At 40.7% G+C, this 25,080-nt stretch overlaps 1 protein-coding gene across 5 annotated transcripts in view; it reads right to left on the reverse strand.

Moving 5' to 3' along the window:
- relch (RAB11 binding and LisH domain, coiled-coil and HEAT repeat containing) overlaps positions 1-25,080 on the reverse strand; it is a 34,447-nt gene that overhangs the window by 4,236 nt on the left and 5,131 nt on the right. The window contains exons 2-28 of one of the 5 annotated variants that reach the window (XM_044339322.1): positions 21,572-21,661; positions 18,713-18,784; positions 18,500-18,555; positions 18,234-18,347; positions 17,759-17,953; positions 17,192-17,286; positions 16,487-16,613; positions 16,214-16,371; positions 15,331-15,406; positions 15,134-15,229; positions 14,193-14,216; positions 10,872-10,984; positions 10,613-10,703; positions 9,695-9,766; positions 9,446-9,586; positions 9,005-9,169; positions 8,734-8,881; positions 8,499-8,655; positions 8,206-8,329; positions 7,605-7,653; positions 6,771-6,850; positions 5,953-6,059; positions 5,632-5,731; positions 3,033-3,115; positions 1,101-1,164; positions 849-987; positions 653-769 (exon numbers count right to left, since the gene is read on the reverse strand). In XM_044339322.1, the coding sequence (XP_044195257.1) occupies positions 653-769; positions 849-987; positions 1,101-1,164; positions 3,033-3,115; positions 5,632-5,731; positions 5,953-6,059; positions 6,771-6,850; positions 7,605-7,653; positions 8,206-8,329; positions 8,499-8,655; positions 8,734-8,881; positions 9,005-9,169; positions 9,446-9,586; positions 9,695-9,766; positions 10,613-10,703; positions 10,872-10,984; positions 14,193-14,216; positions 15,134-15,229; positions 15,331-15,406; positions 16,214-16,371; positions 16,487-16,613; positions 17,192-17,286; positions 17,759-17,953; positions 18,234-18,347; positions 18,500-18,555; positions 18,713-18,784; positions 21,572-21,661 (2,853 nt within the window). Of the gene's footprint in view, positions 1-652; positions 770-848; positions 988-1,100; positions 1,165-3,032; positions 3,116-3,951; positions 4,035-5,631; positions 5,732-5,952; positions 6,060-6,770; positions 6,851-7,604; positions 7,654-8,205; positions 8,330-8,498; positions 8,656-8,733; positions 8,882-9,004; positions 9,170-9,445; positions 9,587-9,694; positions 9,767-10,612; positions 10,704-10,871; positions 10,985-14,192; positions 14,217-15,133; positions 15,230-15,330; positions 15,407-16,213; positions 16,372-16,486; positions 16,614-17,191; positions 17,287-17,758; positions 17,954-18,233; positions 18,348-18,499; positions 18,556-18,712; positions 18,785-21,571; positions 21,662-25,080 lie in introns of those variants that run through there. The other 4 variants (XM_044339321.1, XM_044339325.1, XM_044339324.1 and 1 more) reach the window with 4 other exon arrangements.

Raw genomic sequence — 25,080 nt, forward strand, 5'->3', positions numbered from 1 at the left:
GGAGTAGAGAGAGGAAAAAGTGTGAGAAAGGAGAAATAGTAAGAGGAGAAAGAAGGCAGAGGCAGAGGCAGAGGTAATGTAAACGTGAGATCCATCCTGGGAACTGTAACCAAGGATTGACGTTGATGTTCAGTTCCTTTCCTCCGCTCTCTCTCTTTCTTTCTCATCCTTTCCTTTGCTTAACCAACCCTGTAATTACTTCTAGCCCCGAAATGGAGGCAGCTTATTTTCCCTTTCTCCTCCTGCCAAATGACAGACAAACTCTGCCAACACACACACTGAACCACACACACTCAGGCACCGGGGCCACGCTGATACACACCATACAGATACACAGGCATGATCAGGAGTACATCTGACCCGTGCAGCTAGCATCTGAACAGTTATTTTAACAGCCTTCCCTTTGACTCACAGTTATGACAGCTAACCATGAACCCTAGCCAACCCTTGATGTTGATTTCTGGTAAATCATTTGGAAATACATGCAGCAGATACAAAAAGCATGAGTGAGCTGACCTCTCCATAAGGTCAAACTGCTACCAGTATATGGACAACAAATAACAGTCCTCCCATTAAAAGGAAATCCAGGCTGATTAATATCCTGTATGCTAATTCCTATGGACCTTATTAATCATAACCTATAGAAGGATACAGCAGCAGGAGAGGGCGCTGTAGGCCTCGAACAGCTGGGTGGCGATATCAATCCTCTTACTCTCCGTCGCCTGGCTGTTGTTAGCCAGAGCCAGCTTGTGAAGATGTGGCAGCACGACTGGAGAAAGAATTAAAGAGTTTAGACATGGTTTTATTGCGGAGATTTAAAAAAAAATAAATGTCTGTCTTCTACATACACTCATCTCTAAAGCGGGGCTCAGCATTAGGTCCGACCCTTCCAAACGTCCTGATGATCTCCATGTGTAAAGAGTGCTGATCTTGATACTGAGGGTCTTCCAGGAAGGATGCCAGCTGCATTTTGACACGCTCCAGCAGCTACACACACACACACACATGCACAGACATTTGACAGTAGTTAAAAACGTATTTTTAGATTATTTGATTAAAACACATGAGTCATGTGAACGGTCTGACATGTAGTTTCCTACCTCTTTTTGTGTGACAGTCTCCATGATGGTACCGAAGGCAGGAATAGTGGATATCCTCACAGAGCTAAAAACAGCAGGAGAGCAAGATAATGGTTTCACCATTCATAGCCACTGTGTCTTTTTTGTTGTTTTTTTTTACTAGTTTCTCCATGAGTGCGTCTTTGGCAAAGAATCCGAATGAGTCAAATATTCTCTGTAAAAATTTATCAGGTTCATTTCTACATGTTTGAATCACCAGATGGCCTCATGTTAAGACATCGTTAGGGAGGTACTCATCAGGTTTTCTGATATCATTTTCAGATGTTTTTTTTTTTTAATAATGCTGGTAACTGTTTTAAATATTGATTGAAGCTATGCATTTTACGCAAACTCTCGATTATAATGGCACATCAAGTTCCCAGTAAGCAGTTATACTGAAACCACAATGAAATAGGTCTACTTAGGTTAACACATTGTTCAAGGTTTTGTCCAAACAGTGATTACATAGTGATGACATGGCAGTAACCACAGTAATGACTGAAACACGTGTATTGTGCTGCCAAGTTTAAGCTCTGACTTGCTTAAATTATTCCATAAATTTACAATACAAAGAGAGCACCTACACACTGCAGACACAGCTCCTTTTGATTTTATTAAAGACATTTCGACCAACTACAGGTCTTCGTCAGGCCAAACTAACATTATTACATGACCAGAGGCTGTGAAATTCAAAGAAAATATCAAAAATGAACTATAGATGCCAGCTGCATAAAATGACAAGTTCAATTATATTTGCCAACAGCCGCAAGTTGGGAAGACTGTGAGAGTTGACTTTGCTTTTTAACTGGTAGGCTCGGTATTTATTGTCCTAGTGTCTGATTCCATGATGAGCAAGCAAAAATAGCAAAAATTTGCAATAGATATTTGACCAAGATATATATCTGTCTGCCTTTTCTTCTACTTTATAACTTAATCTATTCATTAACAGTTGAGTACTGTATAACTCTTGACAATCCCCAAAAATAAAAGAGACTACTTACTATTCAAAGGGATCATTTACTTTTCAAATTCATGATCGTCAAGGCACAGCAAATCAAAAATAATGCAAAACACGATGATGCGTATTAGAAATATCTGACTGGTATGAACTGCGGTAAGCAAGGTTAATGGGTGATGTTAGATAATCGTTCCACTGTCAGTAGGAGCAGGAAAGATCGAAAGATACACATGGGCCATCTTGGAATTTGGAGATTAAAAATCAATTTCTCATTCTAACTCTGAGCATTCATTCTTACTCCACAGATTGTGGTCCTCATGCTAAAATTAATCAAGGCAACCCCCCCCCCCCCTCCCCCTCCTCCCCTCCTCCCCCCAGAACACATGTTAAGATTTAAAAATCAATATAAGTTGAGTCTACAAGTGTGTGCCCATTAGCATGTGTATTTCAATACAGAGACTGATGAGGTGAAAAGGGCTGCATTCCAACAGTGTTGCTGCTACTTTCATCATCTTGTCTTATAACAGACATGAGGGCTGGATATACACTAGCAGATCAAAGAGGTTTTCTCTGAATAACTGTCAAAGCATGGCTACGAGTCTGTCCCCTGTTCACACTGCAATGAAAAGCATAAAATGTGTGACACGAGGAAAGATTTAAGTACTCATCCAATTTCAAATGTTTAGCCAATCATTATGGCTCACTAGCTCCAGATGAGTGGATATTGAAGACAGGATACAGGAAGAGACACGAATGACTACAGGCTCTTACTTCCCCTTCCACTGGATTTTTGTGGTTGTTGAGGAAGCTGCCACATCAGCTAGATATTCACACAAGGTTTTTTTTTTTTATACCCATTCTAGCTCAGTGAGGTAGACGCTGCTGGACACTGTAAGGATGCAGCCCACAAAATGACAATGTTCACAGAAAAGGTTTTCTTGTGTTGATTGACTCACAATTCAGGCCCACTGCACAGAGTTATAAGGGCCGGAGCCGCCCGGCGATCTACTAATGCTTCACTCATGCCTCGGAGAACCAACTGCAAACCCACCACACAGCAGGATGAGAGAGAGGGAGAGGCAGGGTGGGAGGAGGTATAGACAGACAAGAGACAGGAGGAGAGCGGGAAAGAGAGAGGAGAAAGATCGAGGAAAAGACAGAAAGATAGAGAGAGGGGGGATGATGTAGAAGAGAGAGAGAGTGAGAGGAAAAAAAATAGAGTGACAGGAAAAACGGAGAAAGTCAGGGTGAAAACCAACCGCTGGTTGACGGGTTGGTGAGGAGGAGGAGGAGGAGGAGGAGGGGCCCTGCTTCAACGGAGTGGGGTGGGGAGGAAGAGGAGGAGGGGGACGGGTTACGGATGAGCATGCTGGGGGTTGTGTTATTGCCGCATGCAGGCAATGTGCACGCACAGATTTGGCAGAAGACGCAACATGAGTGAATACCGGTTAGTGTTGCAGACTGATGATGAGGCGACGAGAGCTGGCATGAATTATTGTTGCAGATTGATGATGCAGACATGCATATTGTTAGTGTTAACAGTGGTTACGCTGATGAACCACCTCACGGCCAAGCCAGATCCTATACAGGAGCAACTTCCACACAACCACTGACAACTAAGCCTTTTGTTTATGACTGTAATAAAGGTAGAGAACAAAATGAAGCATAAAGCAATCTTAGAAATTTAACCGGAGAATCTGAAGAACATAAAATTGTAAATTTAAATCATTATCACGATATTACTATACATTATTTTAGAGTTACGTTGAATTTGCTCCTGGCAGTCACAGACTTGTTCCAGTGTGATAGTTCTCAGGCGGCAAAGAGAAGGGGGGAGAGAGACGCGGCGCAGTTTATTGTTGGTGTTCCACTTACATTTCGGGGTCGGAAGACAGTGTGATGAGAGCCGGCACCACTCTCTGAGCTACCAGCGTCTCATTCACCCCCTTCACCAGCAGCTGATCGGATTGGACAGAGCCAGCCGTGATGTCACAGAGGTGGGCGGGGCATTGGGACAAGAGCGAGCAACACCGCCAATAGATAGAGAGAAAAGAAAGAAAGAAAGAAAAAAAAAAAAGCAAAACAGAAAGGGGAGGGAAAAAGAAAAAAAACAAACACAAAAAAAGATAGGAAGAAAGTGATATACAATGACAAGAACTATAGCTGCAAGGCACGGAACGGCACTGCATGTATCAAGCGTGTGTACACACACATTCACGCACACACATAACACACACACACATACAAACACACACACACACGCACACACACACATGCACACGCAGGTATGCAGAAGAAATGGCAAAGCCAACAATGCTAAAAACTGCACAAATACCGTTACAGTAAGGTGAGCATAAAGCTGTGGGCTCTTTCCACAGACTCCAGGTCAGATTATGATTTCATCCACTTTAAAAATCAATAAAATAACTGATAATATGCTAATCTGATCTGGGAACTGTGGTAGAAGACCACATTTAAACCCACAGTTTTGACAATGGTGGACAGCTAAACACTATGGAATGGTGACAGTGAGGTGTGTGGGGAAAGTACTTCACAGTAAAGGAACAAGGGGGAAACATGGATACAGCCTACCACTCCTCCTCCCCCAAAGTTTAGGTCATTCATAGGCCTGGTTCCACTGTTACACATATATTCTCATCTCAACGTTTGACTTGAACGTGTTCACAGATCTCAAAGGACAGGGAGGTGTGATTTATTGTGGTTGTTTCCCATGGCTTAGGCCAGGAATTTTACCTTGGGAAACTGGTTTAAAAGGGGATGCAATCAGTGGAACAAAATAGGGAGAAAACAGGGAAATGGCAGTCTCCCTTTAAAAACACTGTTAGTATTATATTTCCACAAGACCTGAAAAACTGAAAAAACGAAAAAAAAAAACGTTCATGAGAAAACATTTCTGATTCAATTACACTTTCCAACAACACTGAAAAGGATCAGACCTTGAACTCTTTTGACTACACTTTCAGGTTGCTGACTTTGGCCTTTCTCTGACATGCTGCAGATATTTATGTAGTCGGTTTTGAGACCAGCGCACAGTGAAATGTCTGGTGTAAACACTAGGAGGGTCTAGTCGTACAGTTGGAACCAGGGCGCTGATTAGTGCTACAGGGGTTCTAGGAGTCTTTACTCACACTTGTAGAACAGAGCAGCTAAACATTAAATGCATGTTAAACAGCAGCAATAGCAAGCAGAGCTGGCACATGTACAGCAAAAAGGTTAATATGATGAATCTATAATATACTGCAAAATTATGTATGATTGCACAAGACAAGTTTAACTCATAATAAGGCCATGATTAAATAATTACAAATAATCAAAATACAGAAAAAATTAATTGGATCACTATTTCATCTATATTTGTGCAGCCATGTTATTTATTCTTATGTCTTAACACAATTTTTAAAAAGAACAATTTTGTCAACAATGGCACATTTTAGGTAGCATTAACGTAAATTATGTCTGATCAAAAATCTAAGAATCTGTGATTAGGTCAACACAGTGTCTGAGTGAGTGTGTGTGTGTGTGTTTTTTTTATACCTCAAACATCCTTGCTGCAGTACACCGCACCAGCGCAGAGGTATGAACTACACCGTACCACAGAACAGTCAGCAACAATTCGTGGTACACTGGGTTGGCACTGAAAAGAGAGAGAGGGAAAAAAAAAAAAAAGTCAAAAAAAAAAAAAAAGAGTCTGCAAAATTTTGGGGACTGATAGCTGATTTTCTAATCGTGATTCAATTTTGTGACAGACAAACCTGTCAACATACAGTGAGTCATATTTTTAAGAGGTGAATTCTTTGTGTCACAAGCCATAAGGGGGTCAATTTGTGTGTGTGTGTGTGTGTGTGTGTGTCTCACCCGAGCTCCACAAAGGAGGCCTTTAGGCTGTCCAAAGGTGCATGAGACAGAGACAGCGTTGTCATAACATCCTCCAGGAAACCCACCAACAACTTTCGATCCTCCTCCTGCGACAGACGGATGTGTACATCAGTAACATCATGTGGACAAAATATATAGTGAAAAGGTTAAAAATTAAATCTGGCATTTGAATATGTAAACGTGTGTGTTATTTTCTACAAATCAGTCGGGCTGCAGTTGAAACAAGTGAGTAATCAGGCTGTCCTAAATATCTTATATTGACATTTTGCGTTGAAGGTTAACACAGCGCTCCTGCGCTCCACTTTGTTTTGCAAGTGTCACATCATTTTGTGAACCTACATTAAAAACAAAAACATGTGGCTGCTTGGTGTGTTTTGTGTTTCACACTTGACTAAACTCTGTAACCACTGACTTCACACTTTATCTCATGATCTTCTACGCATATAATCTTGCTTTCAATTTGACAAGCATACATTAGCTGAATGTGTCGCATTGTATTTTCTATTATGTGTCCTTTGTGGGGTTTTTTTTTGCTTTGTACTGTTTGTTATTGTGCTGCTATATGTTTTAATTGTGACCTGCTGAGCTATAAGCTAACTCTGCTACAGTACATCAAATGGTAACATTTATGTTTAACACTGTTCATGGTTCCAATAAGTAAATAAATAAATACTATAACACAAGAGAGAACAAGGGTAATTTCTAAGTATATAAAAAAAACAATCAACTATACAGAGGAAATAACTTAAATGACTTATCGATATAGATCTTATCGGACAAGGCACTTGACAAGTTACCTGGTTATAACATGTCAGCACTCCAGTCGCATAGATGGGGACTGTGGCTTTGGTGAGAATACCGTTCCCTGCTGAGGCATCTGACACGGATGAAAACAACACCAAGTAGGTCAAAAGAAATGTTACATCGAAAATCCAGCTGCAAACATTAACATGTTGCTGTGTCAAGCCATGACCTTTCTTTCTTGCGGTTGCATTGTATTATAGTGTTTTGATGCTGCTGATTAATTGCAGCAACACATATTGTCATCTTCACCTTTTCTGAGATTGACATTTTCCTCTATGCACAACTATGAGTCAAGATGCTACACTCACACTCTTCTCACTCTGTGTTTATCCTATTAATATCATGTGAATTATCATCAATTTTCATCAATAATTAAAATATGACAAGATACAATAGAACATAACAGGATACAGTTTATCAAACTGTGCTCAGCATTTGATAACATGACTCTGTCTGCAACAATGTGTCAACCGCATTCATTAAATCATTGCGGTTTTACAAAAAATCTACTGGATAGGACGATTGCAATGTAAGGTCACAATGACCTAAACACAGACTGGACCTCAACACTAAACACATTTCATAAATGACCACAATACCAAAGCTAAATCACTTGGCAGCCAGCTGAGACCAAGCATGTCCTATAACTACAGAAACATGTCCGGAATGAAAAGAAAAAAAGAGGGGAACACCCATAACTGACTCCAAATAACTTGTTTACATCAACAGCGTCTTTGTCTGAATTCCACCTTCCAACACTCTCTTCAGAGAGCTGAGAAAATCTTGCAACACATGCACATATTTGTGTAGTTTTGATCTGCACTCACCAACATTCTCTTCAGATAGTCTGAGAATCTCTTGGAACTGTGGTTTAACCTGAAAGGTCAAGAGGATAAACAAAATTATTTATAAATGCCTTTGACATTCACTGTAAGGTGCTATTTTAAGCATCTAATACTTCAGATGGGTTTTTGATGAGAGCCTTAACAAGGTCACAGAGAGAAAATGTGGTTACAACCACTGCTCTTGGACTCAACAATTAATGCCTGATAAACACAAAGTCCACTCTGTGTTCTACTGTTGAGAATAAAGTAGCAACAGCTGTGTGGGGGCGTAGTATCGCAAAACTTAATTTACATATTTGTCATCTCAGGAGCAAAAGGTCGAGCAATGCTTTGTGAGACTTTTGGTGATATTTTTTGTTCTATTGTGGGACTTTTTCAGGGCACTACATAATGTATACATTTAACATAAATTTCAAAGACTGAAATTGGAGCAAAAGGAATATGGTGCACTTGTAAACAGGGATTAAATGTTTGGATATTCGGGTGGAGGGGTGGGGCTGAGATTAACTGAAGTGAGAGAGACTACTCCAACTCTAAGAACACATGTCTATCTAAGAACCAAAGTTGCTGGTTTTGGCTTTACCTTAGTGTTGGTGAAGATCTTGCCGAAGGTGCGACAGAACCTCCAGAAGAAGCGAGAGAACTCATGGACGCAGGTTGATGATGTCACGTTGATGCGACCTACGATCTCTATGAGCTGCGGAAGCCTGGAGACAGATTATACATGTCGAAATCAGCTTATGTGCATGTTTGTTTACATTTTTTTTTTTTTACTATGTACAAAGCTTTTCGCTATGTGTTTGAATTGTGCATACATGTGTGCATCTTTTTCCATGCATATTGTAACTGTTTATTTATGGGTGTGTGTTTTCTCACAGTTGGTTGACAACCCATAACAGGCTGTCCCAGCCGGTGGTTCCTTCATGCTCTAGCTGGTGGTCGTAGAGTAGCAGGAGGGCACTCAGCATCTCCCTGCTGCCTATGATGGTCGCCACATCCTGGAGGGGAGAAGCTGGCCTGGGGAACCGGGTCACTGCGGGGACAAAGACACATCATCAGAATGAGTGAATCTCTTCTAATGGTGACCTTTGTGTGTATGTAGTTGTCTTACCTTCTATTGCCGGTATGTCTCCATGGAGTTTGGCTCTGCTGGTGAAGGGTGCGTTCTGCAGCACCACAGCAAATAGAGGAGGGATGAGAGACTGCAGGGCTGACAGGAACACGTGAAGCTTGTGTTCATCCAGACCATGTTCTCCTTGCTACAAAAAGGTAGGAACAGAGGAGAAAGCGATGATGACAACAGAAGTGAAGTACTCCAAGATACGGGCCCGGAAATGACGGGCATGCGCACGTACATGTATGTAAAGAGAACGAACACTTACCAGAAGTAGCTTCTCTATGCGTGCCAAAAGAGAAGGGATTAGTGCAGTGTGCAGGGTGCCCAACTCTGTGGTCCAGGCAGCAAAGGCAGGGATGAAGACCTGATGGACTGCGCTGACCACCCGCTCTGATGGGTCCCCAAGTGACAACAGCATCAGCTCAAAACCCTGACACACACATGCACAAAAGAAAGGTGTAAAGACTTACCCGCGAGCTTGTAGAGAAACAGCGATATTAAACCCACGGTTATTTAACTGTAATTTCCACATGGTTGTTGCAACACGGTTTCACAAGCGAGAGCGATTCTTGCAAAATGCTGCAGCAATAATAACACCTACATGCAAGCTGGTAGCTGTTTGTGGCACATTTACTTGAAAAGTAAGAGTGAAAGTAGTGTTAGCGTTAGCAAATTCTGACACATTTTCTACTCTAAAAATACATACCTGGGAGTATTTGTCAGGGTCATCTATGTAACCCATAATAATACCCAGACTCTTGACCACAGCCTCTCTGACCATGTCAGCCTTATCCTCAGCTAGCATCTGCTGCAACATGGACAAAACCAAGGAGCTACGAATCTCCTTCTGTAGAGACAGAATGGAAGAAATAGAGGCAAAGACTTAATCTATATATTATTCATCTATACACACACATGCACAGCCCTTTTTAATTCTGTATACACATCCTCTTACAGGCAGGTATGGTGCTAAGGCTCCACAGGATTCCGCCACCAACAATCTCCTCTCTGGATATTTGTGGTTAATCTGCAGAGAAATACAACACAATTTAAGAGGAAGAAATGTTGAAAGAAAGAGAGGAACATAAATTGAAAGGAGGACAGAGACAGACAGGAGGGCAGCCACCATGGAATGGAAACAACTCGAGTATCATCAACATGCTGACCCTGTGGAAACCGCTATTTGTCTTTCTAGACAGATTCTCAGCCTCTAAACTGCTGGCAGCTGTTGTTGCCATGGCAGCGGATTTTGTTTATCAAAAAATGTGTTGCATAAGGTGACACAGGTGGCAATGAAAACAAAACCGCTATCACATAAGTCAGGGACACAGTGAAAGTGTCGACAGTGATTTTCAGAATCAGAACATGTGATTACAACAACACTCGATGGTACGCTCACTAAAAGCAAGAGGCACCTGCATTTCTAATATCATGCACCATAAAGTAGAAATACAGTGTCACAGAAAGATTTGGTAAGTGACATAATCACATCGTATCTTTCTTGCCATGAAAATTACTGCAATCAGAGATTGCATTTGAATTGTACTCATTAAATCTGAATTTGTCATGCTGATACTTAAATAAAAGAGCATGAATTAATAAATGTACAAGCTGAATTTGTAATTATGTGATTAAATATTAATATACAGCACTGTCTTGTTCTCTTGTGATACACTATCTACTGATTGATAATGTGTCTCAATTGAAAAGCAATCATTAACTTTTGTCTGAGATGTTGGAGATAGTCGGCAGAGCGAAATTATTGTAGCACATAGGTTGGTCAACGACTGATTTTTTCATTTTGGTGCAGGTGTGGGTGAAGCAATGCAGAAATATTCAATAACTCAGGCCATCTGCGGTGTATGTACTGTACCTGTTCCCAGCACTGAGGAAGTAGTTCAGCCTCGACACGTGTGGGACCCACATGCCTCGCAAACGCAACACACCCCGTCAAGATCATTTGTCTTTGGAAACACACACACACACACACACACACACACACACACAGAGAAACATATGAGAACAAAGTGCTGCATAAACTCATAGTTTCACTCTGTATCTTTGATGTCTCGGTTAAAAGGTCGACCAGTCAGCATAGTTAATTATATGCATGTTAAACAGTCTACACACACCTCTGCTCATCATCTGGTCTCTTGATTAGGTTAAAGAGGATGTGGAGGAGCTGGTCTCTCTCTTTAGGCTCTGGGTGAAGGCAGGCAGTACACAGGATGAGAGGAATCAACTCCTGACCGAGAAAAAGAGACAGATAGACAAGTTGCATCAGTTCAGATGATTTTGCAAAAGTAACGTGAGGTTACAACACACAGGGAAAGGATGGTCGTAGCAGTCAAGCAGGCCAGGAAGTCTATGGAGTAGCGGGGACGGCAGTGGGGGGAGAGGGCTTTTATTAGGAGAGAGAAAATGGGAAAAAAAACACAGCGGGTCAACACTGAAACCAACAGGAGTCCGTCAACACCGGTGAAAACATGCTTACCTTTTAATACCTTGTTGGTGTTATTCCTTGACTTATTTGGTTCTAGTCACATACACACAATTAGAGCCACATACTTAAATTAAAATAGAAATTAAAATCATGCATGTGCACGCCCAGACACACCAGGGCACAGCTGCATATAGACAGACACACATGTACATAATGCACTAGTCCCCTTGCAAAAACACAGCTCTATCCCAGAGTTCAGACAGAGTTCATGGACCTTCCAGCCAGAGGGGAGAGCGCTCAGCTGCCCTTGATACAGGGCTTCCATGGCCAAATTGTGGTCAGCCCTACATTCCCGCCACACACACCCAAATTAGAGAGTGCATACAGAGTTAAAAATATGTTTTTTTTTTCCAAACTCTATTTTTTTCCAGGAAGATATGATATTTTCCTGTCAAGTGCTGGACGAACAAGCAAAACCCCAACACTGGATGGACAGATGGACCTGACAGAGAGACTTTGGGTAAAGATAGGCTGTAATGAGTCACTCGTTCAACACTGGCCCAATCCTCTGAAGTAAGTGCCATGGTTATTTTTTAAAAAGTAAAAATATCACATTTAAGTATCAGATGGTCATTTTAAGTGGTTACATGACTAGTTCACTTTGGGTGAAGTCAGTTCAAGCGTCAAAAAAGCAGCAAAAACCTGAAAATTAACTAAGCTCAGCCAAATGTAACTGTCACATTCAATAATCATCTACCCTGACCTCTGAAAATGCTAAACATCTTCAAAAGAGACATTTCTGGAAACTCAACAGTACTGGCCTGATAAAACAAATAAATGAATTCATAGAGAGCACACATCTAAAAGGCCAGAACCCACGCTGACCGTGTTCTATTTCTGTGTGAACTTCTGATGTGAAGACTTCTTCAGGAGGTTAAGCATCTGACCAGTGCTGGGTAAACATTGTGGGCAGGTAGAGTGGACAGCTCGACGCCAGGACCCAGAGGCCCGGGGTCCTGATGCTTTATTTCAAAGAGCAGAGCTCCTGCACTTTTCTGCCCAAGGGTCACCATGTGAAAGTGTCTGCATCCATATCAAGAACTATTTTGTTGATTTTGATGTCCTACATTGAAATTCCACCATATGAATATTTAATAATTCATTTATTATGAACATTTTGTTTGTTAGTAAAAGTTATAAAACTTTGTTTTCTGTTTTGACACACAGATAATCAAATGGAATGCATAAGTCCCCCGTGGGTGTCTATTTTTTCAGTCTTTTTCCTAGTATTTGTTATCCACACTGACTTTCTATTGCATTGTTAGAGAAACCAGAGCCCAAGTACAAAACATTCACAACAGAATATAAAGCTATGTGGACATTTTGTTTTTTTCTTCTTCAAATTACCAGGGAGAAACAAATGTGTTACATTCAAGGATCTGGGCTTTTAAAATACTTTAAAGCATTCTTATCTTCTTATTATTTATCTCTGAAAGGTTTGTGTCTAATTGACTCATTCAAATTTAAACTTTTCAAAACATAAAAAAAAAAAGTTTATCTGACCAGTAGAAAAAGGAAGTCAGTCATTACGGCTTATATTTACTCTCTTTATAGTTATACCACTTCCAAAGCCTAAACACCCCCCCTCCCTCTTTACTGTATATTGACTGTAATTAAGAACAAAATTATGTATGAAATGACCACAAATAAAGCTTTTTTCACCAAAAGAAAAGAAAAATACAAACAAAGCAGAGCTATACAAACAATACACTTCACATTGAGCAACAGTGCAGCAGGGTACTGAAGAAATAGTCTAATGATTTACAGTGTCTGATAATACAGCCAGGTGGCAGGCAGAGCTTCAATACATCATTCCGCCGTTTCAAGTCAAACACCTTTTGTTCTTAAGTGGGTGGCACAATCAAACAACTGAAGGTGTGTCTCCAGGCTTGCGGTGGTTAGAGAACTTGCAAGATGAAAATGGGAGCAGCTGCGCGTATTTATGTACTGTATGTCATGGCTAGTGGATATAACGGACATTGTACAAAGTCCACACCACTCAAGTAGGACCCCGAGGGCTCAATACTCTGCTGTTTTTTTTCTTATTTTTTTTTTGCCACTCTTGCCTTCAGTTTGTTTTTCTTGATTTTGCAAAGAGATTAAGTTCTCCATAACTGTTTGTGGTTGATCAGAACACCATAACCATGGCGATATGCAAAGCAGCCAGGCTGAGAACTACCCCAACCAGACTAACCTCTTTCAATACACTTTTTTTCTTGATTTCTTATCAAGTTTAAACACTGGGTGCAAAATTCAAGTGCACAGTATTTGTATACACACGGACACACATAGACACAAATTGCATGCGGTCAGTTATGTGTAAACAGAGCACCAGGTGTCTCTGCATAATAGCTGGTAATATTTTGTTATTGCCTAATATACTCTCTAATCTGCTTCCTTCATTCCTAAGAAGAAATTTACATTCAACTTACATTAAAACATACACAAACATCCCCCACATATCAAATACTTAAAATACAAATTTGTTTGGTTTAATAATTAAAATACAGCATGAAGCTACTTGTAAATACGTTGCTAAAAATGTTATCAGATTAATTAAAATCACTCCAAACTTGCAGCCATTAAGGCAATGATTAGAGCTGCAGCCACTGAAACAGATGGGGAACCAATTAGAAAAAGGACAGAGTAAGGATACACTGGGTTTAAGAGACATACAGTACATAACCCACCTAAGGCTAAAACTGCATATCTTAGGTCTTTGTTTCTCAGTGCTCCGTTAGCTAGGAATGAATTTCCATATTTTCTTTCATGACAATGCTAGATAACATAACAATAGTTAGACAGAGCTATTGCTCTTTAAAAAAATTAATAACTCTGGTGAGTCAGTGCCTAAGTTACAGCAGTTGTAACCAACAGGAGCTGGGCATTAGTTACATATCATTGGTCTGGTTACGTGAGAACCATGCAGATGAGTGCGTGAAAGACTCACCTGGCAAAGATGCGCAACCATTCTCTAGAGGAGAGGCATGCATGAGAGTGAGAGAATGAGTGAGACTAAAAGAGAAGAATAAAAATAAAACCAGTGAAGGCAAAAGGACAGCAAACGTGAGTGGGGTGGGGGGTGGGGGGGGGCAAAACACTAGAGGAGATGATGACACCGGTGGAAACAAACGCCATCATGAAAGAAGGTGAAATTTTCAATCAATAGATAGACACAAGTCAGCTGGGTATTTGCAGGTTACAAAAGCCCCATGTTTACTCTTGTTAGCGCTGCAAATCTCTTAATCAGCTCTCAGCTGGCAGAAGATGCAGTCAAATCTGCAAAGGGCCACAAGATAAAGGTGATAAGTGTTGCATTAGCAATTGAAGTTTGAGGCATTAGCATGATTATCATAAACAAACCAGCTATCACACACATTAGGGCACTGCCGAGAATACTGACAGCCTCTACAATGTGTGGAACACTACATTGCAATTTAGTTGAATTTTGGGAATGTCTTGTGGCACAAACCAAGATGAGGGTGGCGTTCTTTCAAAGCAAACAGAACCAAATCTTTCTCACAATAGTAGATGGTGTGAATCATCAGCAGAAAAATTACTTCAATATGTTTATGCTGCTCAGAAAAGCTACTAAGAAAACTTCTGCCTGAAGCTACAGCATCCAGTGTTTTATGAGATTTGTGAAAAATGAAGAATCTGGCACTAAACTGAAACATGAATGACATAATATATCTTAACCATTACCTAATTTTTAAGGCGTCACTGATAAAAATGCTACACATAACACCTTAAGAATTTCCGCCCTGCTTAGCCTTGCTGCTGTGTGTGTATCTATTGGACAGTAAGAGGAACCTGTGATAATGACAATAATGAAAGGGGGTACATAGAGGAGAAGAAGATGAGCAAGAGAAGCAGCTGAACAGGATTTACCTCTCGTTTAGCGAGGAGGACATTGGGGACGATGTGAGGGAGGCAGCGGCCCAGCATTAACATCACGCTCTCCTCGCTGTCTGCTATACGAGACACCTGAAAACGAGAGGGGCGTTACACTGCGTATGTTGTCATAAGTGTACTGTTTGTATGTCTGCATTAAAGTGTGTAAAGTGTGTGTTTGTGTGTGTGCTGACCTCTGCTCCCAGGCGGCTATCAGAGCACATTCTGCAGAAGGACAGCAGGGCTTGCTGGAAGGCTGGGGATAACTTCCTGGGATAGGGCAAATAACCAAAAACAGTTAGTGGAGTCTGCACCACTTGATCTGTGCTCCGCAAGAACTCTGGAGATTTCGCTGACCACTGAATGATGTGAGGATTGGACTGGACCACCCTTCCAGAGAGCTTAGTGCTACCACTCTCCCATGTCAAGACTGTGTATGTCAGTGGGAAAAAAAAAAAAAAATCTATAGATAGATAAAGTTTAGCCACAAGACATTACAGCGGCACTTAAATCTGAGTGATATATGTGAGGATATGAATGAAACACAGTATTCCTTTGACCAGATGATTCACCAGTTGATGCACTACAGCATGGTGGGATAGTGGTAAAAAAATGTTTATTCATGACCAAAAGTCCAAAGTTCAATTCCCACTAGAACTGCTGTGTGCTCTAGGGAAATAAAGCCAGTGCCAAATCCTACATTTTTACTCAAGAGGACATGTCTTAGACTTGTCTAACATGTGCCGTTGTATACTGTGGTTCATTGTGGCTATGTAGACTGATAACTGCCTCCATCTTGTGGATAAATTTTGTAACTACACTGGACAACATAGAGGTGGTTTGCCCACAGGAAATAAATATACTGAATGTAATTTTCTGTACCACACAGCAAAATCTGTGAGAACAGATATTAAGGTATAACGGAAGCATTGCCATTTTCAAGTGTATATTTCTTATTTATAGAATGTTCAGGATAGTTAGACATCATAAATGTTTCTGAATATTTACATTGGTTTTTCATTATCATTTTTCATTTCCCATTTTCAAAGTTTTTCCTGTGTGTGAATGTCTACTCACCTGTTTGGTTGGTCAAACTGGACGGGGGGCCGACTCTTAAGCTTGCTGTGGGACTGTGGGTGGGTCTGTGATGTGTTCTGAGTGGAGGGAGGGTTTGGGTCAGTTTCAGGTTCTGAAACACCCCGGATGTCCAGATACTGTCCGTTATCTGTAGGGGGCTGAGGGTTGGACTAGATCTAGTTAGTGAAACTACATCAAGAAATGTGCAAACATTCTGTTTATTACTGGCATAAATTAGCTCTGGGCATTTCACATTCAAATCTGACCACATACCCCAGAGAGAGGATCAGTGGAGGGGGGGATGGTGGAAGAGCAGGAGGGGTTGGATGTATTCTGGGAGCCCAGATCCAGAGTGGCCGGAGGTGAGGAGGAGACAGTCAGCTTCAGTGTCTGAATCTCACTGTGGGGTAGATGGAAGGAGACAGCCTGTCAGAAAACACTGGATGACTCCTATTCATAAAATAGTTGGCCAGGAACAACTTTGGATTGTGGTAGAGCAAATTTGTCTGAATCTTGATGGTGGCATTTCAAGATTCCACATGGAAGAAGAATAAACCTAATGCTTGAACTCTTCAAGTTCCTCTCATGTATCAGAGCAGGGCTTCTTTTGTAATTTCATGCAGCAGTGGTGCTTCGGGGATATTTCCATACTGGCTCCACCTCATGACTTCTTTTGGTCACAGTTATGGTAATAATGTGGACTGCAGTGCTGAAAACATTTTTAGATTTGTATGGATGCTTCTCATTTTATCCTAGCAACAGTGGTGAAAGCTTTTTTTGTAATGGAATGCAACTGTTGCATAATTGGAGGAAATCATAGCAGCATCAGAGAATACTGACATATAGTATATGACACATAGAACAACTTTAGGCACTGTCACACCAAGTCATATATAGTGACTGATTGACTTATATATATATATATATAGATATAGATATATATATATATATATACACACACACTTGTATAACACGCACCTCTGCAGTTTCTTGATCTGCTCAGCTAGGCTCTGCTTCTCATTGTTGAGGAGACTGATCTGGTACTCCAACTCTTGGACGACTTCTGTCTGTTGCTATAGAGGAGAAAAAAAAAAAGAAAAAAAATCACAGACACTTGACAACCTTGGTTCAAGAGCAGGTGCTATAGTAGCTCAAAACGCTTTGTGTGCTGGTGATATTAAAAGAAGTTCCAGTCTTTTTACTGAAACAATGTGAATTCAGAAGTGGCAATTAATTTTTTCAATATCACCATTGTGGTTCTGTGGACAACCTTCGTTATTCTACTGCGATGCGTCAAAGCAGTTGACCTTCTGAGCAAATTGGCACTGCCTCTGTGTGTAAATGTACTAGTTTCAGCCAGATTCTGCCAGCTGCATAACTTTAAATCATGCAAATACAAAAAGTCAAGAGTGGGAGAAAAATAGCGGCGTGATAGAGGTTACCCATCTCTACTTTGAGCCCAAACATGGCTAAAAGTTTCAGCTGATGAACAACAGTACATTGATAAATTAAATTACACCCACACATGCACACACACACGCACACCTGTTGTGAAAGGTCAGGCTTCTTTGGGAGATCTTGGGAAATGCAGTTTCCTGGAAGATCACCCAAATCCACCCCCACTGCCACATCAGCTGTGTCCCGAGGTGAAGGGAGGGGAGTGCCACAGTTCCTGTAAAGCTGCAGTAGGTCGGGGGGTTTGGGGATGTTGAGGCCCACGTCGTCCCACAACTCAAAGTCCTGGAAACAAATAAAAAAAACTAAATGAGTAAGTTAAGTTGTGTGCATAGAAAAAGGAGGAGAAGATTAAAGCTCAAAACAGGATGGCTGATCCAAGTTGCTGAACTTATTTATGGTCACATGACCCTCACACAAACAAGTCTGATACCTTCTATTTTGCTTTATTAACTTAATTACTGTGTATTTAAAAGCAGGCAGAAATAAATGATAAAAAATGTCACTCCCTTCAGACATTTGACGTTCTGTCTTTAAAACAAGTGGCAGCCGGAAAAAGCTTTACCTGATCATCATTTTCATCAGAGAAGGTGATGGATGAGAGTTTGTATTCGTTTTTTAATAAATATTCATTCACAAGGAAGTTTAAGGCTCTTTTCTCCAGTGGGCGTACAGGCTCCTGAGGTAGAGAGGAAAGCAGCTGTAAAATGATTCACTCAGCATAGCAGTGATACCCTCACAGGGTTTAAAGTAACACATTTTTATCTCTTGATTCATTTGAACAGAGGAGGTAAATTCAATAATCTTTCTAACACTTAAAAGACTCCCCACCTGAATTTCGGGACTTGACTTGAAGTTCTTTCTCTCCTGAGAGGGCACTTCGCTCTCTGAGAAAACGGAGAAGATATTAGATGAGTTCGAAAAGGATGTTGACCTTTATTCATCAAGAGGAATTCTCTTAGAAGAAAAAAAAAAAAAAAAAAAAGAGAGAAAGCTGTAACAAAAGAGGGTTCAGGTGGAGAAGAAGTTAAAAGTACGCCACACCTGCTGCCTGAGTCAAGTTGGCGCGCAGAGCCTGAATGGTCTCCTTTGCTTTCCGTAGCTCAAACTCCAGCACTGGACAGGAAGTGACGACACACACACACAGGAAGTGCATCCAACCAAAGACAGGGAACAAACAAATAAAACAAAGATGGGCATGAAAAACAAAACTAACTACACAAAAGATCGTAAGAGTCATAAAACAACAAAACAAAAAAAAGGATGCATGCAAATCATGGGGTCTAAGGAACGCATGCAGCAGAGGATCATGGTAAAGCCAGCTGGATGACAATCTGTTTGACGAGTGTGTGTAATGCATCGAGACACATCTTAATAGTAGGATTTCCTGCCCTTGTTTTCCTCCCATTAATAGCACTGACTTAATTTGGAATCCAGTTATCTCAGTTGTTTTATTAGCATAACAAATGCAATGTAGCTGAGGTGAGAAAATCTATTAAAGCTACTGAATTGTAGCCTTGATTATCTAGGAGCTGTCTGACAAAGGATTTTTCCAGGCAAATGCCTTACTAAAAAGCAATTAAATAATTTGGGTTCAAGCCACTCAAAGGACAGCACTGCTCAGGTTTTGTATTTCTTATTAGACTAGACCATCATACTATGAACAACACAATCTAAACTATGAAGCTATGAGGAGTCAAAATGTTATTTAGGCGAAAACATGAATCACAATAATGTGAGCAAGCGGTTTCTGATGTCTTACATAATCAGAAGCAGCAAACATGTAGATGAAAATTGTTAATTTGTTCGTTGTGACTAATTCACGTTAGTTTTTCAAATTTGAGAGTCTAAGCTAACACTGAATAAAGAAAAAGAACACACAAGATCTTAGACACCTTAGATAAAAAAATAAATAAATAAAAAAACACACGCAAAAAGTAAGAAGCGATGGAGCAGGAAAACTATGTTGCATAGCTGTGCACTGAGAATCTGCCATATGTTGTGACCCTGTATATCAGCCCAGAGGTGTAATCTAATGTCTACCATTGTGGTTTAACGGGTGCTGTGGTAGGTCTCATTTCTATTTAAGGACTCAACACACCAAGGCTGTATTTTACAATTTCCTTTAAAGTCACTATTAAGTTTCAGTTTCCACAGCTTAAGATTACTGCGAGAAGAAATGTCATCAACATGCTAGTTGGACTTTTCTGACAAAAATCCACCCACTTTGACTCCATCATCCCTATCCTTACTCGCAGATCAATAGTGCACAGGATGCAAGCGTAAACAAAATGGAAAAACAAAAACTCAATAACTGGGAGAGGAGAGAAAAAAAAAAAAAAAAAAAAAAGAAAGAAGCAAAAAAGCTAGTCTGGATGGAGTGACTTGTCCAGTATTGTTCACTGGGGTTTGATCAACGTCAGGAGAAAGCCAGAAAACCCAGAGTCAGACAGCTGGGGGCAGGCAATCTTGGCAAGAGGAAGAGGTCGGGGTGGGGTGGGGTGGGGTGGGGAGGGGTGAGAGTGGAGGGGGTGGGTGAAGAGGGAACAAAGGAGGGGGAAGGTGCCAATTTGGGAAAGTGGGCAGTGTTTGAATGACAGTCATTTTAAAAAGATGCAGAATTTGTAGTTGGGAGCATGGAACCAAAATCTCTGCTGCATGGTTTTAACTGCGCCCTTCAAATATTAATGTATAGTTTTCACCAACTGATAAAAGCCCCAAACCACCAGCAAGCTAGTGTTACTTACAACTACTTAAGTATTACTCTTTCCACTTTCATAATGCAATACACATTAAATCTAATGACATTTACAATTCATAAAAATGTAAACAATCAATGTAGGAAGAACTCTAATTCTCTCAAATGATTTACTGTCAAAGAAAGAAAAAACATAAAACACAAAATATGCTATCATTTTAAAAAACGTCTGTGCACAATTCCATAAATCTATATTGCAGTTATGGATTGGGGCTTTTCAGGATTTAATGACTAACACTTACCGACCAAATGGGTGGATGACTACAGAAAGGTGGTAATGGATAATGTTAACTGTTCTATGTCATAGTGTGCAGAGCTCAAAAGTAATGCTTATATGTTGGCAATCATAAAATAGAGATAAAAACAAGAGGCAGACAACTTAACATATTATAGCTCCTGCATGGCTGTAAAGTATATTCTGCATAGATGTTAAAGAAAAAGGCTTATTAATGTGTTTATTTTCCTTTAGTCAACAGCATAAAAAAAAAAACATAATCATCACACAACATCTGCAACCCAGCAAGCTGCTTGTAACTGAGCAGCTGCTCTTAAAACCAGTGTTCTGTGATGAGGTGACATCAGCGCCAGACTCAACCGTTAATGTTTTTTGGCTAAAACCGTCTACTGGTGTGTCACGACGGAACCACAGGGGAAAAGGAGTGTGATTTCAAACAATGCTGAGACAGGTCCTGTACTAAAAATACCACAGACTGACTCAACAGTGTGACAACTGACAGGAGGAGGCGAGGACACCTCTACCGAGTTAAAGAAAGAAATGTCTGAAGCGGGAATATGTTGACAAAGACAGTATTGATTCATTATGATATAAAACATTATGATACTGGTGAAAACACAAATGAGGTTGAGAACCGCTATGACATTAGTGTAGGCACCGAATACTAAAGCATCTGTTACATAGCAGTGTCACCGTGACAACATCAGGATATAATTAATCTTTTTTGACATCTTAGATTAAACTAACATGAATATTGCATCAATTGATGCGGCTGTCAGGTGTTTCTTTCTTTCCATGCCACCCTCTCACGCTCTGCTTCGTTCCTGATTTTTGTCCATCTTTTATCCCCCCCCCCCCCGAGGCAAGCCGGGTCTCTTGCTTCAAGCCATGACAGTATGGTTCATCTTACCTGCCACCCGCTCGTCTGACTCTCGGTTGCCGTCATCTGAGTAACGGGCAAAGTCCAGAGAGTCCAAGGTGCTGATGCTGCCTGCGCGATCTGAATAAAAGACAGTGAGAGACAGCATTTAGTTAGATGAGTCCACTGTCAAGCAGATATCAGATCCTAGTAACGTGACAATGTACTGATCCTAGAGAAATGTTGCTTCATATGTGCTTCCCTCTGAAGGGAGGTCAGAGGTCAGGGTCACCTACACACTGCGGTAGGGATTCAAAATGTTTTGGTAAAGGACACTTAACCAGGCTGGAAGCTTGAGTCAAAAGAATGGTGACTAACAATTTATCACCTTTCCACAAAACACATGGAAACTCTATGAAATGTAGTTAAAAGCTGAGCCCAGAAAAAAACTGTGTGGGAAGGTTATGCTTTAGCCAAGAAACATCTGAGTCACTGCGCTTGGGGGAAAACAAATCCATCATAACATGTTAAGACTTTGCTGAGACCTTTTCTCCAAGCTAACACCTCTAACACCGACCTTACATATGAGTGTATGAACGCTGAGAGTATTGTTCACTCAAACAACACACAATGCTGATACGTAAGTTAACTCCTATTTCACTGTGCTAGGCTGTCCTGGTAGTTTAGCCGATGGTGTTAGCTTTCCTTCCACTGCAATGCAAGTGCAAGATTGGCCTATTTGTTCTCTGATATCAAGATACAGTAGAAGGTCAAGCCAAATGTAGCATGTAGTTTAGTTAGCCTTAAAAACAATGGCTTGTCTGCCTAGTTTAGCAAGGCTTTGAAGCAGTGACTGAAGATCAGGCAAAAAAAAAAACAACTCGCAGTTCAAGACCTGTGGCTTTTAGATCACATTAAAGGGAAATCAAACAAAAAAAGAACCACTGTGTCTATCCTAATTAGATGACACCTATTACTGATCTCAGTTCTTTCTGGGTTTGACCTGAAAAAATACTGCATTTTGTCTCAAAGAAATCCTGTATAAGAGTTTTATGATGTTTCTAATCACCTTTTGCTGGCCTCAGAAGCAGATACTATCTATATGTTCCCCTCTTTTTTGAAAGTATCCTTTTAGTAGATTACTTTTTTTTTCAAATGACCAAGACCTTTCACACAGGCAAAAATGTAATGCTTGACAGACACAAATATATTCCCTTTGCTAAACATTAGATTTTAGCAACCACAAACTTGAGATTTATAGTTTCTTTTCTTGATTATTTAGGATATTCTCCAACCTTCTAACTGATTATATCTTTGAAGTTGCAGCGTGTGCGTCACATGTTCAAACGTATGGTCATGCAGCCTCACACACACACACACACACACACACACACACACACACACACACACACACACACACACACACACACACACACACACACACACACACACACACACACACACACACACACACACACACACACACACACACACACACACACACTCAGTCCTGTGACTGTAAAGTGAGTGTTTCTACACTGGCTGTCAGTGTGTATGGCATTGTTCTGTCCTGCTGACGTCAATTTAACCCATTTTCCTGAGGAGAACACTTACAACTGTCCTCACTCCCTGATGATGTGTGAGGATATTGTCTATAAGTGGTTACAATCCATTTGCTGAATCAGTGGATAATAGTGTGTTTGTATGTTTGCACATGATGTGAGAGAAAAACAACCTGTAATTCCACATTGTGCTGGAGCGTGCACAGATTTCTTTTGTTGGCGTGTGTGTGTGTGTGTGCCTGATTTACAAAAAAACAAGTATTTCTTCCCGGCTGACCTTTCAGTTCTGTGCCTGTAGCGTGTATTGTCTGGACTGTGATAAATCTGACACTTCAGACTGTCATCTCTTCACTGCACTCCTGCCAGCCAGGCAGGTTCTGGTACACACACACACACACACACACACACACACACACACACACACACACACACACACAAATCCATGCACAGTCACTCCCTGTGCTTTTGAATACATGAGTGTCGCCATTTCACATTCAGTCACTCGTTATAAATAAACCTTTATTAATAAGCTAAATGAAGGAAGCCTCTTCAACTTTATACTAGTTTGTGATTTTAAAAAAAAACCTCACAATAACAATTAGGTGGTCGATGAGATGATTTTAGAGAAAGCACAAACATGACAAAGGATATTTTTTCTGTTTTAGCAAGTAGAAAAACAAAGCAGATAAAACTCGATACAGAGAAAGTGCAAGAGTTAAGACTGAGGACAAAGAGATCTACATTTAAAAAGAGCTGATACAAATACAGACAGGGAGACAAAAGAGGATGAATGGTCAGCAGACAGCCAACAAGCTTTTTTTTTATTTGAGGCAAAACTATTAGCTACAGACAGATGACAAATTAAAGGAAAAACCAACATAAGGTGTCTAAGTAAGGTGTTGGGTCACCACGTGCTGCCAGAACAGCTTCCACGTGCCTTGGCATTGATTTCTACAAGTCTCTGGAACTTTATTGGAGGCATGAACACCATTCATCCAAGAGTTATTCCGTCATTTGGTGTTTTGATGATGGTTGTGGAGAGTGCTGTCAAAATCTCCCATTAGGTGTTCAATTGGGTTGAGATCTGGTGACTGCGAAGGCCATAGTATATGATTCACATCATTTTCATACTCATCAAACCGTTCAGTGACCCCTCGTGCCCTATGGATGGGGGCATTATCATCCTAGAAGAGACCATTCCCATCAGGATAGAAATGTCTCATCATAGGATAAAGGTCAGTGTTTCGCCAGGCCAAAAAAACTTTTTTTTTTTTAACGCCAAAAAAATGGCAAATACCCATTCATTCAGAAATCAATGGCATTTGGGAGCCTCTGAGCAGCGCTGTTTCGAAACGTGAGTCAACATCTGTGTCGTTGCCTGGGAAACTAGCGTATCTCCTTTTAAGGAATAGGGCAGTGTGTAAGCAAGTGAGTGGTTAAGTGAGAGAGCAAATGGCTGAAAAGTGACAGTGAATGCAAGCGGAGCAGAGGAAAAGGTTAGCAGTAAGTTGTCATTCTGGCAGTGAATGTACAGTACAGGCTACAGTGTGTCAGTTAATAAATGTTGCGGCTTCTCAAGACCAAGAAAAGTCTCATCTGTTGTTTCCCCAACTGCTGGAAAAGTGAAGGGGGTTAGCCAAAAAGTTAGCAACAATAGGTTAGCCTAACCTGATGACGCTAAACAGACGAATAGAGAACAGAGAAATGTGTGGCTGCTGAGCCAAACGTTTCTGCTGACACAGTCTGATCACATCCTGCACTGACATTCTCAGTCACCTGAGGATAAGTTGCTCTTCTGTTTTTCCTTAGATATTGCTCCAGTGCACGACTATCACGGTCATCAAATGTGCACTGTTGACAACAATTTCCGACCCTATTTACTGATGTCTTTCCCACAGATCTAAATGCAAATGTCACTTGAGTCACTGCTCTTATTGAAACAGCGGCCAGTTGAGCAGTCTTTGTGACTGAAGCTCCTGTTTTCAAAGTCACTTAGAT

Source organism: Thunnus albacares, chromosome 21 (assembly GCF_914725855.1).
Source record: "Thunnus albacares chromosome 21, fThuAlb1.1, whole genome shotgun sequence".
NCBI lineage: Eukaryota > Metazoa > Chordata > Actinopteri > Scombriformes > Scombridae > Thunnus > Thunnus albacares.